Source organism: Arvicola amphibius, chromosome 12 (assembly GCF_903992535.2).
Source record: "Arvicola amphibius chromosome 12, mArvAmp1.2, whole genome shotgun sequence".
NCBI lineage: Eukaryota > Metazoa > Chordata > Mammalia > Rodentia > Cricetidae > Arvicola > Arvicola amphibius.
In genome coordinates this window covers 150,368,538-150,395,873 of record NC_052058.2, presented here as the reverse complement: position 1 = coordinate 150,395,873, position 27,336 = coordinate 150,368,538, and the positions used below count along the sequence as shown (strand labels likewise).

The following is a 27,336-nucleotide window of genomic DNA, read 5'->3' as shown; positions in this document are numbered from 1 at the left end:
GTTGATGACCCATAAGGATGGAGGGGGTACTTGACCACCCCGGAAGTGAGCGCCGGCCATCTCAGGAGCAGTCACCAGGTCAACACCACAGGCTCATGTAGGAACACAAGCCAGGAAATGAAGAATACAAAGGAAGACTATAGAACTTAATGTTTCTGGGTTCTTCTTCAAAGGAAAGTAAGAAAGAGAGTTAAGTCCTGCTGTAAGCCGCTTTTATTCTCACTTTGAACAAGCGGTACAGAATAAAAAATTGATAGTATTTTTCCAGAGCCTGAGCAAAAGCGGTGTTCCCATCGACCCTCCCTCAAAATCCTTAGTATAAATTTTACACTTGTCTACATATAAACCTACAGGGTTTTAAGCACTTGGGTGTTATGGTTTTGAAAGGGAGGAGCCTCCCCATGAGCTCCCTACGTAGTAGCGCTGTTCTGGCAGGTGGTGGAACCTTTTGGACATGAGGTCTAGATGGCAGGCTTAGGGCCATGGGAGTGGTTTGAGCCCACGCTTTTGCTTCCCGACTGCAGACACCAGCCACCTCACGCTACTGCTCCAGCCTCAAGCTGTTCCCATCCCCATGCCTTCCTCACCAAGATGGACTGCACCCTCTCAAACTGTGGGGCTCAATAAAACCTCTTCTCTCTAAGTTGCTTCCAGTCAGGCATTTGGGGATAACATGAAAATTTGACAATACATTTGGGTTTTTTATTTGTTCATTTGTTTTTGTTGTTGTTGTTGTTGTTGTTGTTGTGTGTGTTTGTTTGTTTAAGACTGCCCTGGCTGTCCTGGAACTCACTCTGTAGACCAGGCTGGTCTCAGGATTAAAGGCATGTGCCACCACCTGGCATAAATTTGGTTTTCAAAAGCTCTCTGCAAATGAGAAGACTGAGGAACTGGGTTTGGTGGTTCCAGGGAATCTGAAAGCCATTGTAAATGTAGATTAGTGAGGTATCCAAGGGAAATATAGGAGAAACATTGAAAATACAAGGTAAAATGCTGGACAATTTTCAATACACAGGTACTATGCATTCCCTTGACAGAAAAGATTTTAACAGCAAATATCGTGTAATAAAAACACCATATCCTATATGGCTCCTGGGGTGTGGGCTACTGTGATGGACAGTTCCCTCACACGAGCAGTTTCAAACACAATTAGGAAATTAGTGTTGTACGCACATCCTCCAATGAGCATCAAGCAACATCTCTCGACATCTAGAGCCACAGCAGCATAGTCCCGACTATTCGACACTGCACTGGAGACCCTCCCAAATGCCCAAGGGCCACATGGAAGGTCCCCCACCATGACTACTAGCCTCTGAAAATCAACCAAATGACAAGACTGCACAAGGCAAGAACTCTCAGATGCCTGTGTCTACTCCTCGGAGTCAAACATACACTCAGTCACCAACTCTCCGGAAGAGGGTGGAGGATCCTTCTGCCCTGTCCATCAGGTTTTAGAAACCTGCCAGGCTTGTGCTGAGGACATCTCTCTGCACGGCCACAGCACAGCCTTGAGGCACAGGAGCGGAGGGGATGAATGGAGCAAGCTGTGGGGCGCACGAAGAGAGGGAGGGAGTTGGTCAGACTAAAAAGGGAGACATGGAACGCTTCTGCTTCTGGCTTGGTTGAGCCCCAAAAGAAGACCCCGTTAATCTGAAGACATCAGTGGGAAACTTAACACTGCATCTCTTGGGGACGGGTTGTGAATCCCGATTGATCCCAGCTCCCATTCATCCCACGACCATGGTTTCCTCTCTTGGAGGCATGCCGCCCCCATCCAACATGCAAGGGATCAGAGAAAGCACTCAAGTGTGTTCTTTTGGCCAGTGCTCTAGACAATTTTTAGTGTCCAGGGGTTAAGAGGACCCCACGACAAGGCCTCTGTGGGGATGGCTTCTCTGTCCTTAGAGTGGCAAGAGTTACAATATTACCCAAGGTTTTATATCTACCTAAAAATGTCTAATGTTTTCTGAAAAGTCCTTGTCATGGAGGATGATGACACCATGCTGTGTAGGACAGGATGTTTCTAAGCAACAGAGATATGAGCCTTTCTCCCACCATTCGTTACCTAAACACTAGCTGACTACCGAGACTGTTTCTAACACCAACGAGGCCATTTTCCATCCACGATCTACAGGTACAATACGAGATCCATTGTTTACTTGCTTGCTTGCTTTGCGGTGTTGAGCCTAGAACCCAGGATGTCATGCGAGCCAAGCAAGCCCACTCCCAATAAGCAACATCCTTTGGATGGAAAGATTCTTTGAACATCACACAAAGCCAAACAGAACAACAGGTAGGAACAGGCGGGGCGGTGGACTCACTCTTTGGTCAGAAGAGGACAGGATTTAAGCAGGAAGCGTGAGAGCCCGGAGTCCTGGAAGTAGAGGTCAGGAGGGGCAGTGGGACTCTTCAGGTTCAAACACCGCACGATGACGTAGAGAACAGCAGCCACAGCAGCCAGCTTCACCCCGTCAAACACGGCGGGGAGCTCGGGGGTCTCCAGCATGGCATTCATCTTGCTCTAGAAAGCAAAGGCACAGATCTGGGCTCACAAGCACGGCCAGGGCAAGAAGGGTGGAGCCCACCTCACAGCAGAGGTGTGACCCCACTCCGGAAGCACTTCACACATGCCCACAGGGTGCTCCACCGACCCTCACCCATCATTATCACCTGACAACCCGGACACCCAACCGACACCCCCAACCACAAAAAAACGGCTGAGTGTTAACTGAGGAGGGCACTACATACTTCCTGTAATCTCACAAGGAGTTCCAAGAAGAACAAATTGGAAAATGGACAGTCAGAGTCTTCCTGAGAGCGGGGACAGTAAGGTGCATTGGGGTAGTTCTTTGATGTCTGTGGGGAAGTCACTCTACTCTCTGTGGACTTAATGACACTTGGAGCACCAGGTGTGTCAAGTGACGCTTCCAGCCTTGAACGGCAGCACGGGACTGTGCGTGCCACCAGGTAAAGCTGTACCGCGTGCTAGCTCCACTTCTCCATTTTCAGGGTGGGCTGAAAGCAAGCTGCCCCGGCCTAGCTCCGCCATTTGCCCCACTGAGTCCCTGGCTCCAGAATTCTACTGAGTCTTGGCCCAGGTCATGGTGGTCCTGGCTCCTGAGGCTTTCGGGCAATGCAAAATGGAGCTAGTCAATTAAAACATCTTTTTCCCCTCCAGGAGGTACCTGAAGGCAGCAATCGGCCCAAAATTGGACCAATGACAGACCAAATTCAACCGCTAGACCAAAATTTAAGGTCGCAATACAGGAAATACACATGCATATCTAATTTTCCACAAGGTGTCTTAATATTTCACTTTCTGAGGTAAGCATTCCCTTATATACAAAGCATACATACACCACTTCAAATACATGAAACCGAACATCAACAATAAAATCTGGTCTTTTCTTTGCTGCTCTACAGAATAAGAGAACATCAGCCGTGTGTGGCCTTGAGGTTTAGGGTAACTAAACCTCACACCTGTAATCCTGAAACTTGGGGAGGGGGTTAGCAGCACAAGGATCAGGAGTTCAAGGCCAGCCTAAGCCATATGACACTCTGTCTTACAATGAAACGGGGTGGGTTTGGGGTAATTCTCATAGCCCTGGTAACTATGGTAACTGTTTCCCTGGAATGATTTCAAGTAGCCACTGCTAAAAACAGTTACGAGAACTCTGGTAGCCAATGATGAAGACATAATGGGTAGGGTGAAAAAAAAAATCTCCAAAATGTGTACAATAGACTGAAGACTCCTGAGCCTACAGCAAGTCCAGGGGAGCCTTGGAGACTTCTCTAAAATCAAAGTGAAACAAACACAGAGCCAAAAACACTTTGGGAAATCTCTGGCAAGGGCTTCTTCAATTGGTGAGAAAGAGATCAAAGATCACAGCCTCTTAACTAGCTTTCTGTCATCAAGACATGAAAGAAAAAGAGGTTACAAAACATTCCTGGAGGACTGGCAAGATGGTTCAGCGGGCAAACGCGCTTGCTGCCAAGATTGAAGATCATAGTTTGATCCTCAGAACGCGGGTGGTGGAAGGGGAAAAATGACCGTTGGTCCCTGACTTCCACACACACGCTATGGCAAGAGCCTATCCACACCCACGCATAAAGTAAATGCTTCAAGAAAAAAGCTTAAAAAGCTGGGATTATCCTCTACTACACAGCCACATTCAAGGCCAGCATGGGTATGAGACCCTATCTCAACAATAATGCATAATAATTATTAATTAATTAATTAATTAAAAAGAGAACATCCTGATACAATTTTAAGGTTTGGGGTTTTTTGCTGTTGTTGTTTTGTTTTGGATTTGGTTTTTTTCAATACTGGGTTTCTCTGTGTAGCCCTCGAATCCGCTCTGTAGACCAGGCTGGCCTCGAAACTCAGAGATCAGTCTGCCTCTGCCTCCCCAGTGCTGGGATTAAAGGCATGAACAGCCATGTCCAGTCCTGAAACCAGGTCTTAAAACCAAAGCAGAAATGAAAAATCTACCAGAAATTCCAAATTTCTTTGATGTGCTGGAGAAATGGAAATAAAGTTTGTCTCTTTGTCCTCCTTGCCCTCCTTTGTCCTGGACTGAGAACAGAGGCTGGGCCATGGCAGCTTTCCCGTTCTCCTTGTTGGTCAAGTCTAGTAAGTCATTGAAGGATCCTTTCCTTTCAACAAGCATGCGCTATTTACTATAATTCACGGGGAGGCAAAAGGGAACAGAGACGTGTCTTAGCGGGACATACCTACGTTGTTATTCCTCTCACGGAGAATGTGGATATTCCTTGAAGAGTTAGTTGAACACTTGGGCCAGTCAGATCTGATCTTGTATTCAAATTAATCTAAAAGCTGAAGAGAAGCAGATGCAGGTTAGGCTTGAGAGAACAAGAAAGCACCCTTCCTTTTGTGCTGTTTGGAGACAGGGTGGCCAACGCACCGCACCGACTGGCCTTGAATTCATGCCACCCCTCCTGCCTGGACTTCCCAAGGGCTGGTATTATGGGTATGTGCCACCATGCCTGGCCAATAACCCATTTTAATTGAAACATAAGCAGTCTACTTTTCTCTGCACTTAAAATCTTTAGGGGAAAGGGTGATTTCTTTAATTAACATGTCTGCCATGCTCTTGAACGTTCTCACAAACTGGCCATGGGAAGAAGGCTTTGTGACCTCACCAAGACCTGGAGCTCTCACTGGCTCTGCAGGCAGGTTTCCTCCATGTTTCTTCTGACTACAGAAATTCAAGCCTACTTTTCCTCTTCACCCCACAACACGATCGTGAACAGTCCTCACGGACAGGTGCCATCGCTGTGACAAATGATGTAACTCGCTGTGCTGTCTCGCTCTAAAGCCTGAGTTACGTCATTTGACATTTGACATTTGTAGAGCTCTTCATAGTCCAAGACAAATTAGCCACAGGGGCCTGGGTATGGTGAGGCAGGAACTGTGGAGCAAGGTCCCCAGCCACATCACAGGCCACCTGGGCCCAGCAGGCCGAAAGGCTCAGCTGCAGGACGAAAACAAGACACAGCCCAGGCTCAAGAGCTAAGCTGCCAGGTTCCAAAGCTACAGAGAAATCCTGTCTCAAAAAACCAAAAACAACAACAACCAAAATAGATCTAAGCTGTCAGCCCACAGCCTGGTGTTATCTTTGCCTGGCTTTGCAAAGCAGAGCCAGTGACGGTCTCAGTCTGTAGCTCAAGCTGGCCTTGAACTCTTGGCAGTCCTCCTGCTTCAGCCTTTTATGTGCTGGGATTATAGATGTGAGTCACCATGCCTCACCGGGCTTTGCCTGGCATTTTAGAGAAACAAAAAAGTTTATTAATTGTCAAACATCAAATTGCAAGCAAAAATCTATACTTCTGTTTTTTTTTAAAAACAACAACAACAACAACAACAAAAACTAAACAATCAAACAAAAAAATCAATCAAACCAGAAGATTTGGTAAAACAAGAGTCTGCCATGGCAAAAATGAATGAGGCAGAAGAGCAGCTGTTCCTCCAGACACAAGGCATTCTGTGACATGTCTGTGAAGCCTCTGATGCCAACCCCATCACCCTAGCCCGATTTAATCACTTCTGATACTTGAATCATCCCTATAATTATTTTCCAGAACATGTAATCCTTGGGGGAAAATCTATCTAAAGTCTCTTCTAGCCTTAGGTAGGTCTGTACTGGCTAAATATTTTAAAATATCCAGTATATGCACAAATGATAAAATCATAGCAAAGTTTCAAAAAGTTTAAAAAAAAAAGTCATGTGTTTGGTTTACTTTACCATGCATCAGTTAAAGCCTAAGTATACCTAAACTTCCCAGAAACACCAGAAGTAACTTTGACAAAGCCCTTTTACCTGGGTTGTGTCTTGTTGAGTAAACTGACATGCTCCCGGCTCCCTTGCAGCTAGGTGAGTTCATCTGACTAAATCTTGGCCAATTTTAAATGGTCTGGTTGTAAGAAAACTCCATAAAAGGCAGTCAGCCCTTTGCCCTCTTCCCTTCCTGCCTCCCTGAAATGCAGACAATATGGCTGCAATTCCAACAGGCGTCTTGGGCCATGAAATAACCTTGGAGTAACTTTATAAGCCTATTAAAACCAGCAGCCTAGAAGGTGATTTAGTGGAGCCACCATATCAGACCTAGGTCATCTGACTCAGGATTTCTTCCATTTGAAAGGATAGTTTACACCACTGTTATTTCTAGGTGCTTTCACTATACAATTTCCAATGACACATAAGGAAATAGTATATACCCACATCTCTGGGATGCTAGAAGCATCAATTGCCAGGTGTAAGATGCTTCCATTGCTACTTATAAGAGTGTTTTCATTTATTTTCAAAATTCACAATGACTTTAACTATTTTATTACTAGAGAGAAAGCTTGAGAGGGCTAGAGACGAAACTCAGTGGCACGACACTTCTAAAACTAAAAAGTGCAAGGCATTGGGTTCATCGCTTGGCGCTTCAGGGAAGGAAGGAATTCATGAATGCATTCATGCTAGCTGGCTTCAAGACAGCAACTAACAAATGAAAAAAGCTAAAATCCAGTACAGGGAAAATAAACACAGCGACAAACACGATGACTGTGTATGTAGTCCAGCTAGATCAACTCTGGGTTTTCTGCCCACCAGAGGAGAAAGAGAAACCCAGCCAGATCAGTGGGTCGCCAAGTGGAAAGAGTGAGCCAAGTGTCCCACAGGGGCACGGCGTGCACACAGTGGAAGGAGGGCCTTTCTGGCACAGAACTACTTTACAGATGCGCAGGACTCTATAGAGGGGACTTTCATCGACAGACAGTGCCCTCCTACAGCTATTTTTAAAGAGCAAATGCAGCAAAGAATTAATTTCCTCAACCCTTGAAAAATGAAAAGGTTTTAAAATTCAATTCTGGGCAGACAATTCCATGGATGGTTTACAATTATGAAGACCCAAATTCACAGCCTTGGCCTAAGGCTTGAATCTGAGGGTTCTTGGCAGCAAGCCAGTTCTGCGTGCCTCTAGGGAGTGCATCCTTAAATCCTAGCAGGCTTAAGTAGACGACTACTGGCTGGGTGCTCAGCATGGCATGGAACCACAATTAAGTACCACCTGCATACAACCAGGGGGAAACAAGCCAGGATTCTATGCACTTTAGGAACTTGGAGATGAGAATACTTGAGCAAGGAAAGGCCTGGTACAGCTACATCCAGAACTGGACCTCAGTGTATTAAGCCTAGGACTTTAAAAGTGGGTGTTTGTGTACAGTAAATACCTCCTTACTTATCAGTCTTTGTCGGTATTAAACTAGGAACCATCGGACAATTCCAAAACAAAGCTCTTCGCATCCATTTTGTCTCATGTTTTATTTTATGGTGGTAACTCTCTCCGTTTTTCTTTTTTACAAATCTGACCTGGCACTTAACATTAAACATTCTGAATGGGCCGAATTTCATGATCTTGGAAGCCAAGTAAGGTCAGGCCTGGTCATTACTCAGACGGAAGACATACCAAACTCAACACCTTGCACTATTTTGCATGGCCCCTTCTCCATTTTCTAGGCTGATGAAATCCAGTGGAAACGGATCCTAAGCAGTCTTAGACTGGGAAAACAAGTCACAGGAGGGCTGGGGAGCTGGGTGTCTGCAGGAAAGGAGCCAGCCTTTCCCCACGGGTCTCCATCGCGTTGGGCTTCCCATGTGCCTATAGCAATCTTTGCTCTGTGGGTTACCCCACACGCCAGTCCTGCTACTTTATGAATAAGTGTTGATGCTGTAGCTGATAGTTAGTATTCTATTGCTCATCCATATAGCATCCAAAAGACAATGTAGGGTGCTGCCAAATGTCCAGCATCGGGTCATTAGAGGCGCTCTCAGCAGTACTGCGGAGCTCTAAGACGGGCTTGGCTGGTATTTCCACCTATGCTGCAGGCCTAGGTGGTGCCTCCCACGCTTCCATTGCTCTCCCACGGCCAAGGGGATCACTTAGGACAGAGGCCCCTGCATGGGACCTGGGACATGGGACCTGGAACCTGTTTGGCCTAGTCACCTTGAAAGAGGCACTTCGCTTTTTAGGCCCTAAGGATCTCAGCTATAAAATGAGAGGCTTGGATTGGAGTAGAAAACTCTTTCAGTTTGAAATGTCTGAGATTCTGGGGATACAACTGCGGTCGTTGGCTAAAAGGCGGGGGGGAGGGGGAGGGTGGGGGGTGGACGACGACTCTGCTTTGTGACAGAATGCAGCCCCTACCTTCCTGCCTCAGACCACACACAATAAAATCCAAAAACCTCTAGGCCTTTGTTCTTTCTTCAAAACAAATTCTATATTTTCCGCTGTGTAATTCATACCAATAATTCCATTATATTACTGCAGTAAGTGTCTCAAAATATCGACTATTATTATCATCACTACTAAATTCTCTTCCCTTTTTATCTCAGCACGCTTCTTAATCTGACACCCAGAAATCACACAAAAGCCACCTGGCTAACGAACACAGGGGCCTCGTCAAGCAATGAAACGGCTGGTGGAAGAGCTGCTGGGACTGCCTCCAACAAGATGAAAATGGATCCCAGGACACTCTCTCCCAGAGTTCTCCACAGAGGAACCCTACTAGAGTTAATACATCACTGGATAATGGATGGTGATCTTCAAGTTCCCCCAAAGAGCTCCAAGAAGCTGGGCATGGTGGTACCCATTGGGGGTGGTGCCAGGACTCAGTGGGATGGAGGCAGGACTGTGGGCAAGCTCCTGCCCCTTATATTTACCTCCCCTTGCCAGGAAGTCCACGCTTCTCCCGGCCCTGACTCACAACTCTAGGCCAGCACACCAAAGGCCTCTGGCAACTGAAGGTGTTAAGGGATCATGGAACAACACTCTGCCACAAAATTATGGCCTATGTCCACTCCCTGTCATCCTGATGTGGCAAAAAAGAAAAAAAAAAAAAAGCAGTCAACCCTAGTGTGGGCAGCGCGAGACCTTTGAAGAGAATGAAAAAGAGCCAGTTTCTGCCACTTCACTGAGAAGTCAGAGCTGTCATATGCCACAAGAGTTAAGTGATAAGCCCAGGAGAAAGTTCAATGTCCACTTAAGATGTATCTTGGCACCTTGGAGTTATTTACCACCGGTATAAGTTACTTATCCATTGCTGTGCCAATACCATGACCAAGGTGTTTGGGCTCACTGTTCCAGAAAGCTACAGTCGATGGCGGTGGGCAGAAGTGGCAGCAGGAGGCTGAGGGCCACATCTTGAACATCAAGCAGGAAGCAGACATAGAACAGGATTGGTTCTAGGTTTTCACACCTCAGAGCCCATCCCTAGTGACACACTTCATCCAGCAAGGCCCCACCTCCTAAACCTCCCTAAACAGTGCCATTAACTGGACCAAATATTCAAACACCTGAGCCTATGGGGGCATTTCCATTCAAACCATCACACTCCCATAGATGGGAGACTTTCGGAGGAACTTCCGAGAGATTTTGAGACTCGGCCTCATCTACTGAGAACTGGGCAGTCCCTGACAACCTGGGTCCCACTCTGGGGCTAATCCTCCTGATTGTTGAACATCTGAGCCAGCAGCTCACAGAACACGTCCACATGATCTAGATCTTTCTCCCTCAGAGTTTGGGGAAGATGCAGGGTTCTACTCACGTGCTATGGGCTTTGAAAGACCCTCCTTTTGGACCACCACTACTTCAGACTCCCAAGTGATGAGATAGCCCGGCAACGGCACCAATTCCCATTTCAAAAGATGCCAAGAGGCATTTATTTTTTTTCAGCATCAGCACTGAGTAACTAGCTCTTTCCCTTGGCCAACTGCTGCCGCTGACTCTTGGGGCCACCCAGGGAGATCAGAGCTGGTTTCTCATGCTGAAGTTGCTGGAGCTACAGCACAGAAGATTCCTCAGGAGCCAGCCACAGAGACACATGGGCAACCCCCGAGCTCTGGAAGCAGTGGGATCTTATTTGCAGCCAGCCAGAGCTATAGAATAAGATGTCTCAAAACCTAAATCAGACCCAAACAAAAACCCGATAAAGACACACACCCATACACACCCTTACTGACTTAGAGTGACATCTCTTATAAATTAGATCCTGCAAGATGAAAGGCTGTACAAACAAGGTCACACATAATTTGATTAAGTAAAAGACATGGTAGATAATTAAATATATTTATGTTAATGTTGCCTTCAATTTCATTAAAAATTTAGACCTTGAAATTCTTTTTTTTGTGCCAACTCATTCAGGTGATAGTAGTTTTATTAACTGAATTCTTTTACCAAGTTGTAAGAGCATAACATGCTGAAGTTTCCAGAGATTGCTTCTGAGTTCCCAGTCAAAAACAAGACCTGGGGCTGCAGAGATGCCCAGCAGTGAAGGCCATCTGTTCAGTTCAGGACCGGGGTTCAGTTCCCAGCACCCACATGGAGGCTCACAAGCATCCACAACTCCAGTACCAGGGTATCCGATGCCTTTTCTGACTTCTGTGGGTACCAGGCACACACCGAGTACAAATACATGCATGTGGGCAAAACACTCGTACAAATAAAATAAAATAAACTTCAAAAGGAATTCTTTTAAGAAAAGCAAGAACCTGAAGACTTCACACCGAAATGTCAGGAATGGCTACTAACCCACCAGCTTTTAGTTCACTAAACTAAAAATAACTGAAGGCTGAGTCACCAGTTAAACACGAACATTTAATTGGGCACTTTGCATTTACAGAAATGCTGAAGAGAAGCTGGTCTCTCCCGCTTGCAAAGAAGGCAAAGCAGCTGGGGGAGGGGGGAATATGCTGTGCCCTAGAGAAGGATGGAGAAACGCCTAGAACCTGCCCCTCCCCGACTCAGAAATGTTCTCTACCATAAAGAAACCAACCCATGCTGAACAGGAACAAACAAACAAAACAAAAGCCAGCTGTTCCCTCTAGAGATTCCAGAATCTTCAAAGAGGACATTTCTAAGAAAATATTTTAATAGGAGATTCCATGGCTCCAAATACTGTGTTTTTAAAAACCTATACTAAAATTAAACTCTAATATCAAAGCAAATTCCTTGTTTATCAGAACCTGACAAACTCCACTGCCTCATCTGCTGCAAGGACAGGCCTACACCTACCACCCCCCTCCCATCTTCTTCTTTTTGGGCATGGGGGATGGGGTGGGGTGGTGGTTTCCATACAGGGTTTCTCTGTATAACAGTCCTGGCTGCCCTGGAATTTCCTTTGTAGACCAGGCTAGCCTCGAACTCACAGAGATTCTCTTGCCTCTGCCTTCTGAGTGCTGGGATTAAAGGCATGAGCCACCACTGCCCTCCCTTTTGTTTCTCCTTTCCTTCTGGACAGCGTCTCGTGCATTCTAGATCAACCCAGAATTTACAAAGCAGCCAAGCATAACCTCGAATTCCTGATCCTATGCCCCCCACCTCTTAAATGCTGGGATTATAAGCACGTGTCATGGTGCCCTGTTTTACATGGTAGGGATCAAACCCAGGGCTTCATGCACGGTAGGCGAGCATTTCATTCTCAGGCCCATCTGCTAGATTTTTTCAGAGAAGAGTACAAGTGAAGAGAACAGCTCCAGATCTACAGCACAGAGAAACTCGGGGCGTGTCCCAGGAGCCACACAGACCTGCCGCTCTGCAGACAAGCTCCTAGAAAGAAGGGATGCAGGATGCAGGTGGGAGCCGGTGGGAGCATGGCTATCAAGCTGTCAGTCTTGCATCTCACCACGGTAAGCATCAAACGGTAGATCTGCATGGGGATCTGACCCACATGCCAAGCCCTTCACCTCCCCACAGGGAAAACTGACTCATCCCATCTCCCGACCTACTGGAGCTGAGCTCACGCAACCTCCTGCCCCTCTCAGCTCTGTGGCTCTTATGATGAATTCTATCAGCTGTGAGAGCAATGGCTCTCCTCAGCGCCGTACCACTGGGCCCTTAATACAAGGCTAGTCAGTGATGACAGCCCCAGCATCTTCATCCTTCTGAGACCGACAGAAGGCTCTGAGGGCAAGAGAATGCAGTGTGCGCTGCATTGGAAGGCACGCTTTCCTTCTTCAAGTTGTAAAAGCACCTTGGAAGCTATGAGCAGGAACAAGAGCCTCTGCCAGCCCACCGCAGCAGGTTTGGAGGTCACATGGGCTCCACTGAGACCCAGGCTCAGATAACAGGCGGGAGCAGCCAACACAGATAAGTACCCACCACTGATTGACGCTGAGGCCCCTGGGCTAAAAATGAAGGAGGGGGTGTGTGTGGGGGAGAGACTCATAGCCTCCGCTCTCAGTACTGTGGATTCTGAGAACTGAACCGTCCAGGGCACAACCCAAGTGGTAAGACCCAGAAGGTCTAGACTGGTGTCTGGGGCCAGAGGTGGGGGTGAGGAGTGGGAGTGGGGGAGAAGGTATCATGCATATCCTCTATACTTCTACCAAAGACATCTGGAGTAGCTCTCCCCCAAGCATTGCTGTATGTACTGGGCAGCTTTGGGTGGGCCTCTTATTCTCTGCATATTTTGAGACAGCTCGAGGGCCCACATGATCTATCCGAACAACACAGGTTTTTAGAATCAGAGGCCCTGGGGTCTGAATCCTGATTCTGCCAAGGAATCTTATGGGAAATCATATAAACCTCATGTTAATTTTGTCTAAAAATGAGAGAAGGAGCAGAGGTTCTTTCACAGGCTAAAGAGGGAAAGAAGCTGAGCTATGGAACTCAAGGAACTCTGTGGGTTAAGGGGGCTTTAAAATTATAAAATATCTACAGACATACAAAAGGCTCACAGAATATTTTAAGCTCTTTAAAGGAAAGCGGCTTCATACTCCAGGGTTAGGGAAACAGGCATCTGAAAGCAACTCTAAGGGGCTTTTAACACACGTGGCCAGGCATCTGCTGCCAGGCAGCCCTGAGCTTGGCTGTATCAGATATTTGCATGGAGGATATTGAACAATCTAGAAAAATAAAAATTCAAAAGGAAGCACAATGGGTTGGTATATTTTGGGGTTGGAGCTAAATGAACCGCTTTGCCAAGTAAAGAAATAGAAGTAAGTTCACACCCTCAAATGTTCCTGTCTCCCCATCCATCCAATACAAACACCCTGCTGTTGTTCTGGGCCTCGCTCTCTCTTGCCTCCCGCTCTAGAAGCAAAACTTCTCAGCCTTTTTGAAGCCCGAGGGCGAGTCCCAGCTGCCAACCTTGGTCTGCCAGCCGCCTTCCTCGTTCAACTTTTGTCCAAATTCCCTTTGGCCTATAACGAACAGGCTCTTGCTCTAAGTCCATCCCCGACCTTCTTCTGTGAAATCCACTGCAAGGAGCAGCAGACAGGCCCCTGCTGGAGCTCTTTCTCTGCTGGGCCTTCCCAACACATAAACGTTGCCACTTCTTCAGTGTCCTGGGAGGTTAGAAAGCGGCCAGCGAGGGAGACAATTTCAACAGAAGTAGGGCGAATCCTTCCCCACAAGCGGGAAGAGGACAAAGCATTTCCCAAAAATTAATCCACCTGCTTTAAGTGGCCAAGGCAGAGTGTCCTTGGCAAATGAAAAGAACAGAGCCTCCTGAAGAGGTGTTTGTATCAACTTTGAGAAGTGTTTGTGCCAGCTCCGGGAGGGAGCACTTTATAAATGCCACCCTAATCCGCTGTATCAAAGGCCTCAGCCTCAGTCTTCCCTCAGTGGCTATAACACAAGAAATATAATCCACAGATCTGTAGAGTGGTCAGCGCTACCCATGGAAGAGTACACACTGAAGCCTGAAGGTCGACAGCAAACCCTGGAGGAAGCCAAAGAGGAAGCAGAGGGAAAGAAAGAGATGGCATCACAGTCGGGGATCCTTGAGGAGAGACGGAACAGACGAGAGTGAGAAGCGGAATGTGTACGGACATCGGGGTCACAAGCTAAGCTGAGGATCAGAGTGTGAGGCCGACAGAACCAGAGGGATGGCTCTGGAGTGGGGACCGTGAGTCACCGTGGAATGACGTTGCAGCACCCTATTTAAAAGGGGAATTCCAGGAGTCGGGCTGGAAGATGGTGCCACAGAAATGTTGTCATGGCAGTGGGTAATGAGCCGTGGATAGCCTACTGTTCATGTGAGGGACTGACGTAAGGCTGGAGGTGTGAAGAACATTTGCTTGGCTGCTGGAACACTCTCAGCTCTGCTGGGACATGTATTGTCAGTCCCACCGGGGCCACAACGCCAGTCCTCAGGGGCATATATATAACTCATGTTGTAGGAATGTCTGTATGGGGGCCTACTCCTGTAGACTCTAAGACCACCACGGCCCACCTTCATGTGTAAATGCCCGCTCATGACCAGAGAATTTGCTAGTCTCATCTCTTCATAAGAATGATGAGTTATCACATTAATCTCCATGCTGGGGACGCCAGCCAATGTCTTCTAACGAGATCTTCCTATTGACATTCTACACAGATGGACACTCAGGGTGTTGAGCACATGGCAGACATCTTGTAAACAGATCAAGCCGGCGGGAAAGACTCCATTAGCCTGAAGTGCCACTACTGTGAACCCTTAAACAGAATTTCCTTGCAAGTGTGCTCCATTAGGTCGAGAGGTGGGCAGCTAGCTGCCTTGCTGCTGTGCGCTGAGAGAGAAAACTCACTGTGACCTGGACTGGCGGCAGCTTTTGGGTATTTTAAAGGCCATCTTGAAGAGTTGGCAAAACATATCTCCATCCAAAATGGAGGTTTTAATTTTCTGTCACTCAGAGAAGCTACTGTCCAAGCCACATCTCTCCTACTCTCCTCCCTGTGCAACTGAAGAACACCTCAGTAGGCCAAAAAGGAAGCAATCTACTTCAGACACAGCTGCCTCACAAACCAAGATAACTCACAGAGGAAACAAGCGGTTGTAGGCAGAAAGAAGGAGACAGAGCTGGGAACCTCTCCGTGGACCGGAAGAAGGCAAGCCTTCTGCAGCTCTGGTGACACTGCAGAGGCCACAGCAGTCTCTAGTGTCTTCTAGGGGACATAAACTCATTTGAATAGCACTAATCCTAGGTTAATCTAGACCAAGAAACCAGTCGGATTATAAAATGAGCTTCCTTCTTAGCATCTGAGGGAAACAGAAGTCCTTTAGAACAACTGGTATCCCACAAGACTTCCACCACCTGAGAGATTTCCTGGTTAGTAGTGCTGGCAGGGGAGGGGGCTACTCCTGGGCTCTCAGGAAAGACGAATTTTGACGGAAGTGCAGCTGTATTACACACTACTTGCATGATCTTGGACCTCTTGGCAGCCCATTAAATGGATCTAATAGGACCTTCCTTGAAGAATCATTGAGAGGCTTAAATGAGGTGGGCAGGGTCGAGCACCCTACGCCAGAGTATCCTGCTATTATGAGTTTAAATATACAAACACTATGCAAACTTGGCAAAGCTGTGCTCCCCAGAGAAGGCAAAGAAGGGGCTTGCTGTACCCAAGACCAGAGGACCTCCTTCCAGAACCAAACAACAGCTCTTTCAGCTTGGCTAGTGGGCTGTCTGATCTGCCTGTGAGCCATCACCACCCTCCCACCCCTAACATTACCAGGTACCAAGGCAATGATTGGATTACTTGTATGTGTGAATATCCCCCTACGCACATGCACGCGCGCGCACACCACATACATACATATATATATACATACACCACACCACACATACACCACACATACACACCACCCCACACACATACATACCACCCCCGACTCTCCCCATACATACCACATACACATACCATACACACACACATACTAACACACACACACACATACACACACACACACACACATTTGAGGGCACAGCCCTTCCATTATCACAGACAATTATTACTCCATCACCCACCCAGGCTTGTGTTGGGATCCAACATCACATCTGGCTCTGATATCATTATCTTTAACACACTAGAACTTAAACGAGGAACAGAACTGGACGACGGGAAGTGATCTACTTGGGTAGCTCCATAGTTTATCAAGAGTTGGTGATGCTAACACATGGCCTCAATTACTCCTCAAACAAGGCACAAAATGCATGTGTGTTGGCAGCAGAGGCCAACGTCATAATTTACTACTTACAAAGTGTACGCTCAGACATTACCTCATTTGGTACTTGCAGCAGCTTTGAGTATTATGAACGTAGCAAGGAAACTGAGGCCTAGCGACCCCTCCCTGTGCTAGGCTCTTGGAACATGGAGCAGGGGTGGCAGTTTCCATGTTAGAGCTGAATGGAGCCCAGCATTTCAGCCCCCTAGACAGGAGTTCTTTCCCATTCAAAGACAGACATGAAGACATCTGCATTCCTCGTATGAGCCCTATGGTGACAATGTCAGCGCCACACCTCTGTCCAGGCTGAATGACCTGTGATGGATGGCATTAATGACACACCAAAGGAAGGGGCTATTTCCTAATCTGGGAAAAATATCCTTGGCCGTCTCTTCTCCTTGGCATTTTCCACTGTCTCCCTAATCAGGACCCATTTTTTTCCAGTGGCATTGACAAGAATAAGCAGGCGCTTTATGTACATTTCAGGCCTGAAGAGGGAATTGTAGCCAGGGTATTTGGAAGCTGCAGTTTACAGTATAAATACAGTTCAGGCCTCCCACCCCAGAGAGTGTGGAGCCAGGAACACAGAGAGCCTCCCTTGGTCTAAGCACAGCCAATGGAGAGGCACACACATAGCCAGTGGTGCCCACGTCCCCTGGAAAGGTGCTGAGAGCAGAATCCCAATGCCATCTCCAGCACAGAAAGAGACCCATAAGCATTTGCTGGATGCATGAAATCGGTGAACCCTTCCCTGCCTGGAGCCGGGCGGTGGTGGCGCACACCTTTAATCCCAGCACTCGGGAGACAGAGGCAGGCGGATCTCTGAGTTCGAGGCCAGCCTGGTCTACAAGAGCTAGTTCCAGGACAGACTCTAGAAACTACAGGGAAACCCTGTCTCGAAAAACAAAAAAAACAAAAAAAAACAAAAAAAAAAAAAAAAAAAACAAAAAACAAAACAAAAAAAAAAAAAAACCTTCCCTGCCTCGAAGATCCCAGTGCAATCACAAAATCCTAGGAAAGCTGATTTTCCCTCCACTTCTAGGAAGAAACAGTTTCATAAAGGGATACGTGAGAAAAGCGATAGGCTGCCGATGCCCTAAAATCTATCATTCCGTGTTACCTGAACATAAGCAAGGAAGAGGAAAACACGGGCAATATGCTAGCAACTATATAAAACAGGAAGAAAGGGATGTTAATGCGACACCTGTCTGCTGCACTTCACATAAAATGCATCTAAAGAACACACAAGGCGCTAGTAACGGTCATTACTTCTGGGAACATTCTTCAGCCTTTACTGTGACGTACCTGCTCAGGTCACGCTGCCTCAATACACTGGCTGTTCAAAAGCAGATAAAACTCTCTACAGTACAAAGTACCTAGTTTCTCTAATAAACCACGGGGGGGGGGGGGTTTGGGAGAAAGGAAAGGGGGACCTATGAAGCTTAGGAGGAGAGGGCTTGGCTAGTACGTGCAATAAACCAGGCATGGTGGTGCACACCTGTAATCCCAGCACTCAGAAGGTTAAAAAAGAACTGTGTGCACTTCAGGCTAACCTGAGCTACACAGTAAACCCTGTTCCAAAGAACGACAACCTCATCAAGAGACAAGGATACAAAGAGACATTGTCATAAACGGCAGAATAATGAACTAGAATGATTACAGTCAAGAGATCAGTCAAGCTGGGGCATGTTCAGGGTGGTATGGCTGTAGAATGGTTACATTCAATGAATGATCACATACTGGCTGTTTAAAGGATTTGGATAAATTTTTTAAAACGTTAGATGTGTAATAAAAGGGCATTTTGAAGAGATATCATGGAAACATTTAGATGCAACAATATGTTTGGGTCGACTTTAAGATAAATAAATGGGAGTTGGGGAAAATAGCTAAAAGAATATAGGAAACTCCATTACTCATAAGCTGGAGATGGGCCCTGGGGTCATAGGGCTCACTACATGATTCTGTCTACTGTGTACCTTTAAAATTTCCACACTAGAAAGCTAGCAAGTGAGCGAGGGGTGATTTAGTAACAGAACAAGAGCCTTGGTAGCCAAGGAGATCCAAATTTGCCCCCAGCCTCCAGCTCCAGTCAAGCTCAGGGCGATGGCCCCTGGGCTCAAGTGTCACCATGACAAGTTTTGGCTGCCAGCTGCCATCATTGTGACCTTGTGTTTATGTCATGCAAATGATTTATTTTATCTATTTATTATTTATCATACTATTTCTTCATTTAAAAGTTCCTGCCTCTTCTCTGTGCTAAGCCCATCTTTGTATTTTTCTCTATACTGGGGTTTCCTGGCTCCAACTCATCAGGATTTCCCACACATAAATGAGGGGTACCAAGGCTGTATGTGTGGACCCTGATATTATTGGTACTCCTAACAGTCCCGGATGGGTCTTTCAATTATCATTCACATAAAATAAAGAAGACCTAGTGCTCATCTCATGAGACCTCAGGAAACCTCACAAATACACCCTGGGCCCTGGATTGGGAAATTTCAGCCCAAGGTCAGAGTCCTGGTGCTACGGAGGAGAGCAAACAGGACCTGGGTCCTGATGAGAAGTCACTCCCTGACATGCTACAGCATAGGCTTCACAGGCTTGCACACACGCTTCTGAAAAATGCACGTGTAAACACTGCCAAGTGCCTTCCCTAATCCTAATCCTTACCTAGTGTTGCTGAGCTCATGCCTCAGCCTCCTCCCCACCTTTCATTCCTTAAGAAATCCAACACAGCACTTCACATACGAACGAATCCAGACCCCGAGGAGGTAAAGAACAATCCCACTATCAGTTTTCTATCCTTCTAACATGCTAGAAACTCATGGCCTGTACCTCCAAAGATGCTGGACCTATAAGCCCACCAAAAGTACCACTTCTAGAGCAAGCTGGACCGAATGGATGCCCTGGTTTCCCGGGACTGCTGAAGTAGGCTGAAGGAGGTGAGGCTACTTCATAAGTAGACTCTTCGGCAGGAAATGGAGGTCCTCCCAAGCGCCATGACTCAACAGCCATCAGGACGACTTTTTGGCCTGCCTGTACAGAAGAGTCCCTGTATTCTAAGATGCCTGACTTCCTCAGATGCTAACTGTAGACAAGTTTATTCATAAATAAAATGAAGGTGATAAGCAATGGTAGGCTTGCTTTCCTTATTTGAGAAAGTTCGAGTTGAGTGAACTTGTGTTGGACTTCCTGATTTTTCCCCCACTGGCCTCACTGATATGACTAAGCAAACCGTTCACAAATAAACGTGCAGAATGGTGGTGCACAAACTGGGGGCATTTGGGAGCGTTTGTCTCTTTTATTGGAGGAAGGATGGAAAAGAAAAACTGATAGCAACACTCGCTGTTCTCACGTGCACAAGAAGGTATTTGTGGTGCAAATGGAGGAACACTGTGGGTGCCCAGCAGTGAGCTAGGACCAGGAAGCCATGACTCAAGAGGCCTTACTGACGTCTTCAATATTCAGTCATTTCCAAGGTGACTTTAGACCAGACTCAGAGGAAAATAAAAGCAAGATAGAGGCACAGGCATGTTCAAAGAAAACCCAAAACCCACAGGCAAAATCTAGGAACCACAGAAAACCAAAAGATCATGTTTAAATCCACGGTGTGGTTATTTAAAACACAAGTAGAGCCACAGGAAACCCCACTGTGAAGAACCAGGAAACCCTCTCCTTAGACCCAAGGAAAGTTTTAGTTAGAAAAAAGCTGGCTTGAATCAGAACTTGGATGTGGCAAAATGATTTGGAGAACCTGGGAAACACTTCCAATCAGGTCAACAAAAGTCATGTATAGATTTGGGGGCAATGAAAGTTGCCAGAGCTGGTTCTTCCTGAGGCAAGAGAAAAAAAGGTGTGGCACGCATTAATGCTCCCCAAACAGGAAGTCCTGAAGGGAAGGGCAGGTTCCTCTCTGCTGTTCAAAGGTGAGAACACAGAGGGCCAGACAGCAGAAGCTGGAAGTGAAACTCTATGGATGTCAGAGAACACAGCTCTCTGTGGAGTTGGCTCCGGCTTGGCCAGCATGTTCTGCCCAAAGGGCACGGTTGGTTGGGGCTCAAGGATCTATGTGTCACTCATTCTCCACTGCCCCAGCACTCCCTCACAGGCTAACCTGGAGGAGACTTCTGCCTCTCCAAGCATTTTCTCAGGCTCAGAATTCTAGTGAGGGGCTAGAGGCCAGACAGATCCCTGACAGGCAGACAGATAGGGAAAGGAGGTCACATATAAATAATAAAATGGCAAATTTCCTGATTCTTCCTTACCCTCCTAACCCTAGACAAAGGCCTGGAAGGTTTTCTCTCCCACCACCAGACATCCCTTCTGGCTGACCTACCTGTCCAGACTGTCAGGTATTCAAGGCTGGTCCCAAACATGTTTATTTGAAGCTGTGAGCCTATCAGCTTCCCTTTCTTTGTTTAAGTAGACCAACCCAAAAGAAGAGGAAAGGGATCCATCCCAGACCCAGAAACACAATTCCCTGCCATGTAGGGGGGTGGGGGTGGAGGATCTCGGTTTCTGAATGCCCTTTCCACAATGTGGGCAGTCTTTCTCTCTGTATGCTTTGCTATGTATGTATGCTAATTCACTTTTAATACAATGTGCTGCCTGTTGCTGCCTGCTGTGTCTATAGAGATTTTCTGCCCCTGCCTTTTAATTCTTTAATTGGTGGAGAAAACGAACCAGATCAAGACCCTCAGACAGCAGAGTAGGGCAAAGAGAAGAAAAACATCTGTCTCCGAACTCCCACAGAGTGCTGCTTTAAGATGCCCATGCAAAGCTGCCTAACACGAGGGCTTCCCAGCATCCTCTAGAGCAGAAAGATCTAAAATAGACGGCCTTCGTGAAGGGTGACGTGGAAGCTCATTTCGTCTTGCCAAGAAAAATTAAGGAAAAAAAGTAAGGTTTCAAACAGCTTGCGTGGTAGGTGCTACCATTGTGTGAAAAGAGTGGGGCACATGGTGCACAGCAGACAAGGGGCAGGGATGGGGCAGGGATGGGGCAGGGATGGGGCAGGGATGCATTCACTTCCTCATCTTTGTACTTCTCAAATATTCTCTCATCATATAAATGTGTAGCCATTTCCCCCACCCCCCAGAGACAGACTCTCACACTGTAAACCAGGCAAACCAGGAGGACCCGGACTTATGTAGCCCAACTTGACGTTGGAATCACAGCAATCCTCCTGCCCCAACATCTCAAATAACTGATGTAAGCTACCACTCTTGGGTTTGTAGTACCCACTTTTAAAAAAAAAAAAAAAAAAAACCTAGCCAGAATTGCATTTTCCAAGCGTGACATTTATCATATAGATTCAATATTTTGTTTATTGATCTATTATATATACAGTGTTCTACTTGCATGTATGCCTGCAGTCAGAAGAGGGAGATCTGCAAGTCAGATCTCATTATAGATGGTTGTGAGCCACCATGTGGGTGCTGGGAATTGAACTCAGGACCTCTGCAAGAGTAGCCAGTACTCATAACCTCTGAGTCATCTCTCCAGCCTGAATATGCTGTACTTTTCAATGTATATTTTCTTCAAGTAAGTTTTAGTGTGGTCAGAAAAGTGGGTCAGCAGATAATGGTGTCTGTTGCTGAACATGACAATCTGGGCTGGATCCTAGGAACCCACAGGATAGAAGGGGAGCACCAAACCCCCAAATTGTCTAATCACAGCGTGCATACCATGGCATGTATACACCCACATACATAAATACAAACACAGTGAATAATAAGAGTAAAGCATTAAAAAATTAAAATGAACAACAAACAACAACAACAAAAATCAAGCTAGGCGTGGGGGCTCACACTTTTAATCCCAACACTCAGGAGATAGAAGCAGACAGATCTCTGTGTTTGAGGCCAGCCTGGTCTACCTATTAAGTTTAGACTAGCCACAGCAAAGAGAGACCCTGTCTCAAAACAAACCACCAATATTTGAATTAAGAACATTACATTTTAAATTTTTAAACAGAGCCAATTTTAAACAAAATAGCTTTGTGTCATAAAGCAGACTTTACCACGCGTTGGTCTGGTTATCGGTGTTCCCAACATACACCTGGCGAAGAATTTTGGGAGCTAACGAACCTCCACTGACTGAGGATGTAGCTTGGTTGGCAGAATGCTGGCTCTGGGTTCCATCTCAGCACCATATAAGAAACTGGCTTATTAACGCAACGGCCTAGGATCCCAGCCTCTCCTGACGCCCAAGCAGGGGATGAAGAGTCAAGATCATCCTTTCTCTCAGCCAGTTCCTGGCCAACCTGGGCTCCACTTAAAGACACAAGTCAGAAACTATGCAAACTGGTGCTACCAACGTTCGGATTCTTTAATCAATTCTTTACCTGACTATTGCCTAATGATTATAAAAGATCAGAGACTGGGTCTGTGTGTAACAAGTGCTTTGTCCAACTGGCCCAGAACACACACTTCAGGGTCATGGCGGGGTTCTTCATCAGTCTACTGCAACCATTTTATAAGCTAAAAAGATTTAGTTCCCATGTATGATACCCTGGAACCAAGATAGGCAAAAATAATCTGTGAGTAAAAACTGATCCTTAAAAGAAGATGGTGTAGTGGATGGTGATACCTGTGATCCCAGCACTTGGGAGGATCAAGAAATCAAGGTCACCCTTGGGTGTACAGTGAGTTTGAGGCCAGCCTGGGCTACAAGAGGGCCTGGCCCAAAACGAAAACAAAACCAGTTCTTATGGAAAATAAGTTCAGCACCCATCAACGCTGAACAGAAGCACAGGGTCTAAAATGGCTATAATCCTGGGCATCAGGACCGCATGGTTGGAATCCCAGGATCCTGAAGGTTGAGGCAGGAGGACCATGAGAGGCCAAGCCTGGATTGAGTATGTATATCCTATCTCAGAAAACACCACCAGAAACAGACAGAGAGAGACAGGGCAACAGAGAGACAGAGAGAAGAATGCTGGGCCATGAAAGGCTGTTGTATAATCCTAATACTCGACCACATCAAGAGGTTCCCCACCCTTCCAGTGTCTGCTCCTGGGACAGCCAAGATGAAATAGAAAGGCTCACAACACCTCATGCCCTGAGTCATCAACTTTTCAACTCATCAACGAGGGTTCAAACCCCATAGCCAATCAAAATCCAAATACTATAGGTTATGGTCTTGGCAGAAATTCTGCCAGATGGGATTCCTTCACACTGGAAATGTCCATCTGCCAGGGGTCTTCACGGAACCAGATTTTAAGAGAAAAGGAAGGAAGGAAGGAAGGAAGAAAGAAAGGAGGGAGGGAGGGAGGGAGGGAGGGAGGAGGGAGGGAGGAGGGAGGGAGGGAGGGAGGAAAAGGAAAGGAAGGAAGGAAGGAAGGAAGAAAGAAAGAAAGAAAGAAAGAAAGAAAGAAAGAAAGAAAGAAAGAAAGAGTGGTTCTCCTGTCTGACACAGGGCCAGAGGTTGTGCTATGCTCTAGTATGCTCTAGGGCAGGAGCTGTGCACTAAGCGGTGGAACATGTCAGAGGTGACTCTTGGAAGGAGGGAATGGCAGTGGCGAGGAAGTCATCCTTCTGTTAGAATGTCAGGGGAAACAGGGGGAACGAGCAATGCAGCCAAGGAGGGAACCATTATTCTAAAACGGCGGAGTGGTGAAGAGCCAAGGCAAAAGTGTCATAATCCTAGGTGCCCATCAATGACGAGCAATCAACTTTGGTGGCACCAGGAGAAGGGGAGGGTATTTCTGCAAAAACAAGAACAAACAAACAAACAAACAAACAAAAAACAATAATAAACGAAGAAACAAAAGTGACAGGCATCTTTTCATTTACAGGAAACTAGCCTCGCACACAGACGGCATTTTTCAATACAGGTGAATTCCCTTGGAACCTAATGGACTTCAAAAGGCATCGAAGAGGGAGTGTAAATGAAAGTGGGATTAAAAAGGGATGAATGAGAAAACTTCTCCTGATAAAATGAGAGGAGAAAGACAACTCTATTGCATTGCCATCTGGTTTGCTTCAAGCTCTGTTTTAAAAAAAAAAAATTCGGGGGGCGGGGCGGAGCAGGGGAAATGCAGACAGAGGAAAGAACAAGTAGATGGCCAGCAAGGGTCTGTCCTGCACTTGTGTCTCCGCCAGGCTTCTGCTGCCGCTTCCCCTACTCAAACGAGAGGGAACTTGCTTAAAGGCATTCGACATATGATCCCTGAACTTCCGAAAAGCACTTAATTCGGTGGCTCATGAAATCTTAATCTAAAAACGTTCATCCATTTATAATCAAGCTGAATCACACTGACAACTGGGGAGGGAGGCCGGGTGGAGAGAATGCGAGTCTGGAAGGACACCGTGCAGAATGGGATCCCGGGACTTCTGTCTACCACTGTGAGAGATTCACTTTCACTCCCTTTAAAGATGACAGAAATACCGGTGTCCGGGAGGGCTGCTCACAAGGTGACAGCTGACAGAGGAACTACATTGTCCGATTTAATATGAGGAAAACGGGGGGAGGGGGTGATGCAACTAAGGAACTTGTGTTAGGATATAGACTACATTTCGGGGGGAGGGGAAATATTGGGTGGTGGATCTGAAGAAAAGCTAGAGAGAAAGGCAAGAATACACTAGTTAAGAAATCTGTTATGGTTACCACGAGCCAGGCACCGTTCTAATGTTCCCAACAGTGCCTATTTCTCTGTCTTTAACCAAGGTGCCAACATTGTCCCTTGCCTTACTGGTGAGGAAACAGGCACAGAGAGGTTGGACAACTGGTCCCAAGTTGTACAGCTGAGAAGAAGCAGGACTAAGATTCAAACCCAGGCACTGAGACACTGAGGTCTGTGTTTCTACCTTGTCTGGGCTCCTCTAGAACTTGAATAAAGAATGAGAACCAGGCTGCGTGTAAAATTTAAGTCATGCCCTGGCTAGATCTAGGGTCAAAAGTTTAACTCTTAGTCATGACCCTGTGATGACTGGCCAGCCTTGTCACCATCCGGGGCCTTGAGTTTCTTCATCTGTACAATAAGGGAAATGGGTTGGATGAGCTATGGCATTTTAGGTTGAAAAGATCCTAAGTTCATGCCGGCCATTAACAGCACGAACTGGCCTGCTTTCTGGCTCACTGAAAGCTTCATTTATCCTCAAGTGGGCAAGGTGAGTTACAATTACTTCTGCTTCCTGACCTTCAGAAGATTATGTCCCTTCTATTCAGGCAAACAAGAGAAGGCAGTGAAGAGGGAAAATGCACTCTGCTTAATGTGATTGTAACCCAATGGCCCTTGAAAAGCTCTGGGCACAGATCATGTTGACTCTGCCAAACCTGCAATCTCTCCCGTGCCTGTTCTCAGAACCTGCCCATGGGCCAGGTAAAACTGATAAGCCGGAGGTGGAGGCACTGAAATAGAGGAACTGGAAAGAGTAACCCTAACAGAGCACTGAAATAATAAACTCGATTAACTCATCTTTTGATATAATCTATTCATCTGCATACAGACATGCACACATGCACATGAGAACACCTCAAAAATGATTATGAATGAATTCAACACCCCCTTGGAATCTAGTGGACTCTGGTAAGTATTCCCCTCAGTCTAGCCATTAAATATTGTCCAGCATGCATTGGTGGATGGAGAAAGGCCTTACTGATGGATCATACAATCCTTCCCTTCCTAAGCATCCCAGACAGGTGGCTGTCATCTGGCCTCTGCCTAGGCACTTCCAAGGTCGATGTTCTGGCTGCCTAGCCTGGCAGGCAGCCCAGGGCGCTGCTGGACAGATCTTGCTGTGGGGAAAAGCCCACGAAACACCTAGAACAGTTGCCCCACAAGCTCAATAAAGTGCGCCTCCAAGTAGGTCAAAAATTGCTTCCCTAGAACTTGAACCCATCAGTCATAGGGAGCACCGGGATCCCAAAAGGCAGAGGCCCAGCGAATATCCCGGGCTTGTAGTCAGGTCCTTTCAGGTTTCCAGCATCCTGCAAACCTCTTCCCCGGGTCTGATCCGGCGGCTACCTCCCCAGGCCCAAGAGTGAGCATCGATAGGGAACAGGGGATGGCAGCCCGGAGGACTCTGTCGGCCTTGTCCCCAAGCTCGGTTCTTCGAGCAGGAGAGGACAAAGGACCTTCAGGAAGGCGTATCCCACCCGTGGTTTGGGCTGCACCGCCACTAGACAAGCTAGCCCTCCAGACCCCAGCAGTGCCAGGTGACATTCCCCAACAGTCCCCACGGATCAGGAGCACACAGGCTGAGGCGCGATGGGCCGAGCCACGGGGGGACCGGAGACTCGGGGTTCTGGCCCGATGCCTCCAGAGAGCGATCGCGGCTTGGTGAAGTTCGCCCAACCGAGGTTTTACCTGCGCTCGTTGACTCCAGCGGTCCAGCTAGCCCGGACTCCGATTCCTGCAGCTCCGCGGCTGCCGGCTGCGCTCATAGAAATACAGCCGGAACCCCTGGCCAGCGCAGCTCCCGCCGCTACCGGCCCCGCCCAGGCAACTGCAGCCACGCCCCTGACGACCGCCTCTACCACGCCCCCAACCAAGGATACCTCACTTCCTATTGGATGGTGCAGCCGCCACTCTATTTGCTCGCGCGCTCGTTGTGCCTGGTTGGCAGCTCATTGGTTGATGTGACTGTTGCTCAGGGTGGAGGCGGTGATTCTTAGCAGACAGTTCTTCTACAATTGGTTACTTTTGATGTCTTTGGCCAGTGGGCAAAGACGCTATTGGATAAGGGCCGCCCTAAGAGGCGGGATAAGGGGGAGCCGGCTAGAGGGTGGGTTGTGTTTGATGGTTGATGGGGTGAGGTGATGGGAGAGGTCCTATTGTGACTGCTAGCTGGGTTCTGGGGCTGAAAAGATCTAGAATCCCTTGGGCATGAATGCGGAGG

The 27,336-nt window shown here is 47.1% G+C and overlaps 1 protein-coding gene across 1 annotated transcript in view; it reads right to left on the bottom strand.

The window, feature by feature from the left end:
- Positions 1 to 26,935, bottom strand: part of Abhd2 (abhydrolase domain containing 2, acylglycerol lipase) — an 88,859-nt gene extending 61,924 nt beyond the window's left edge. The window contains 3 exon segments of the mRNA XM_038313595.2: positions 2,322 to 2,521; positions 4,735 to 4,837; positions 26,805 to 26,935. Coding sequence (XP_038169523.1) covers positions 2,322 to 2,515 — 194 coding nt within the window. The 5' untranslated portion in view covers positions 2,516 to 2,521; positions 4,735 to 4,837; positions 26,805 to 26,935.
- Between the last annotated feature and the right edge of the window lie 401 nt (positions 26,936 to 27,336).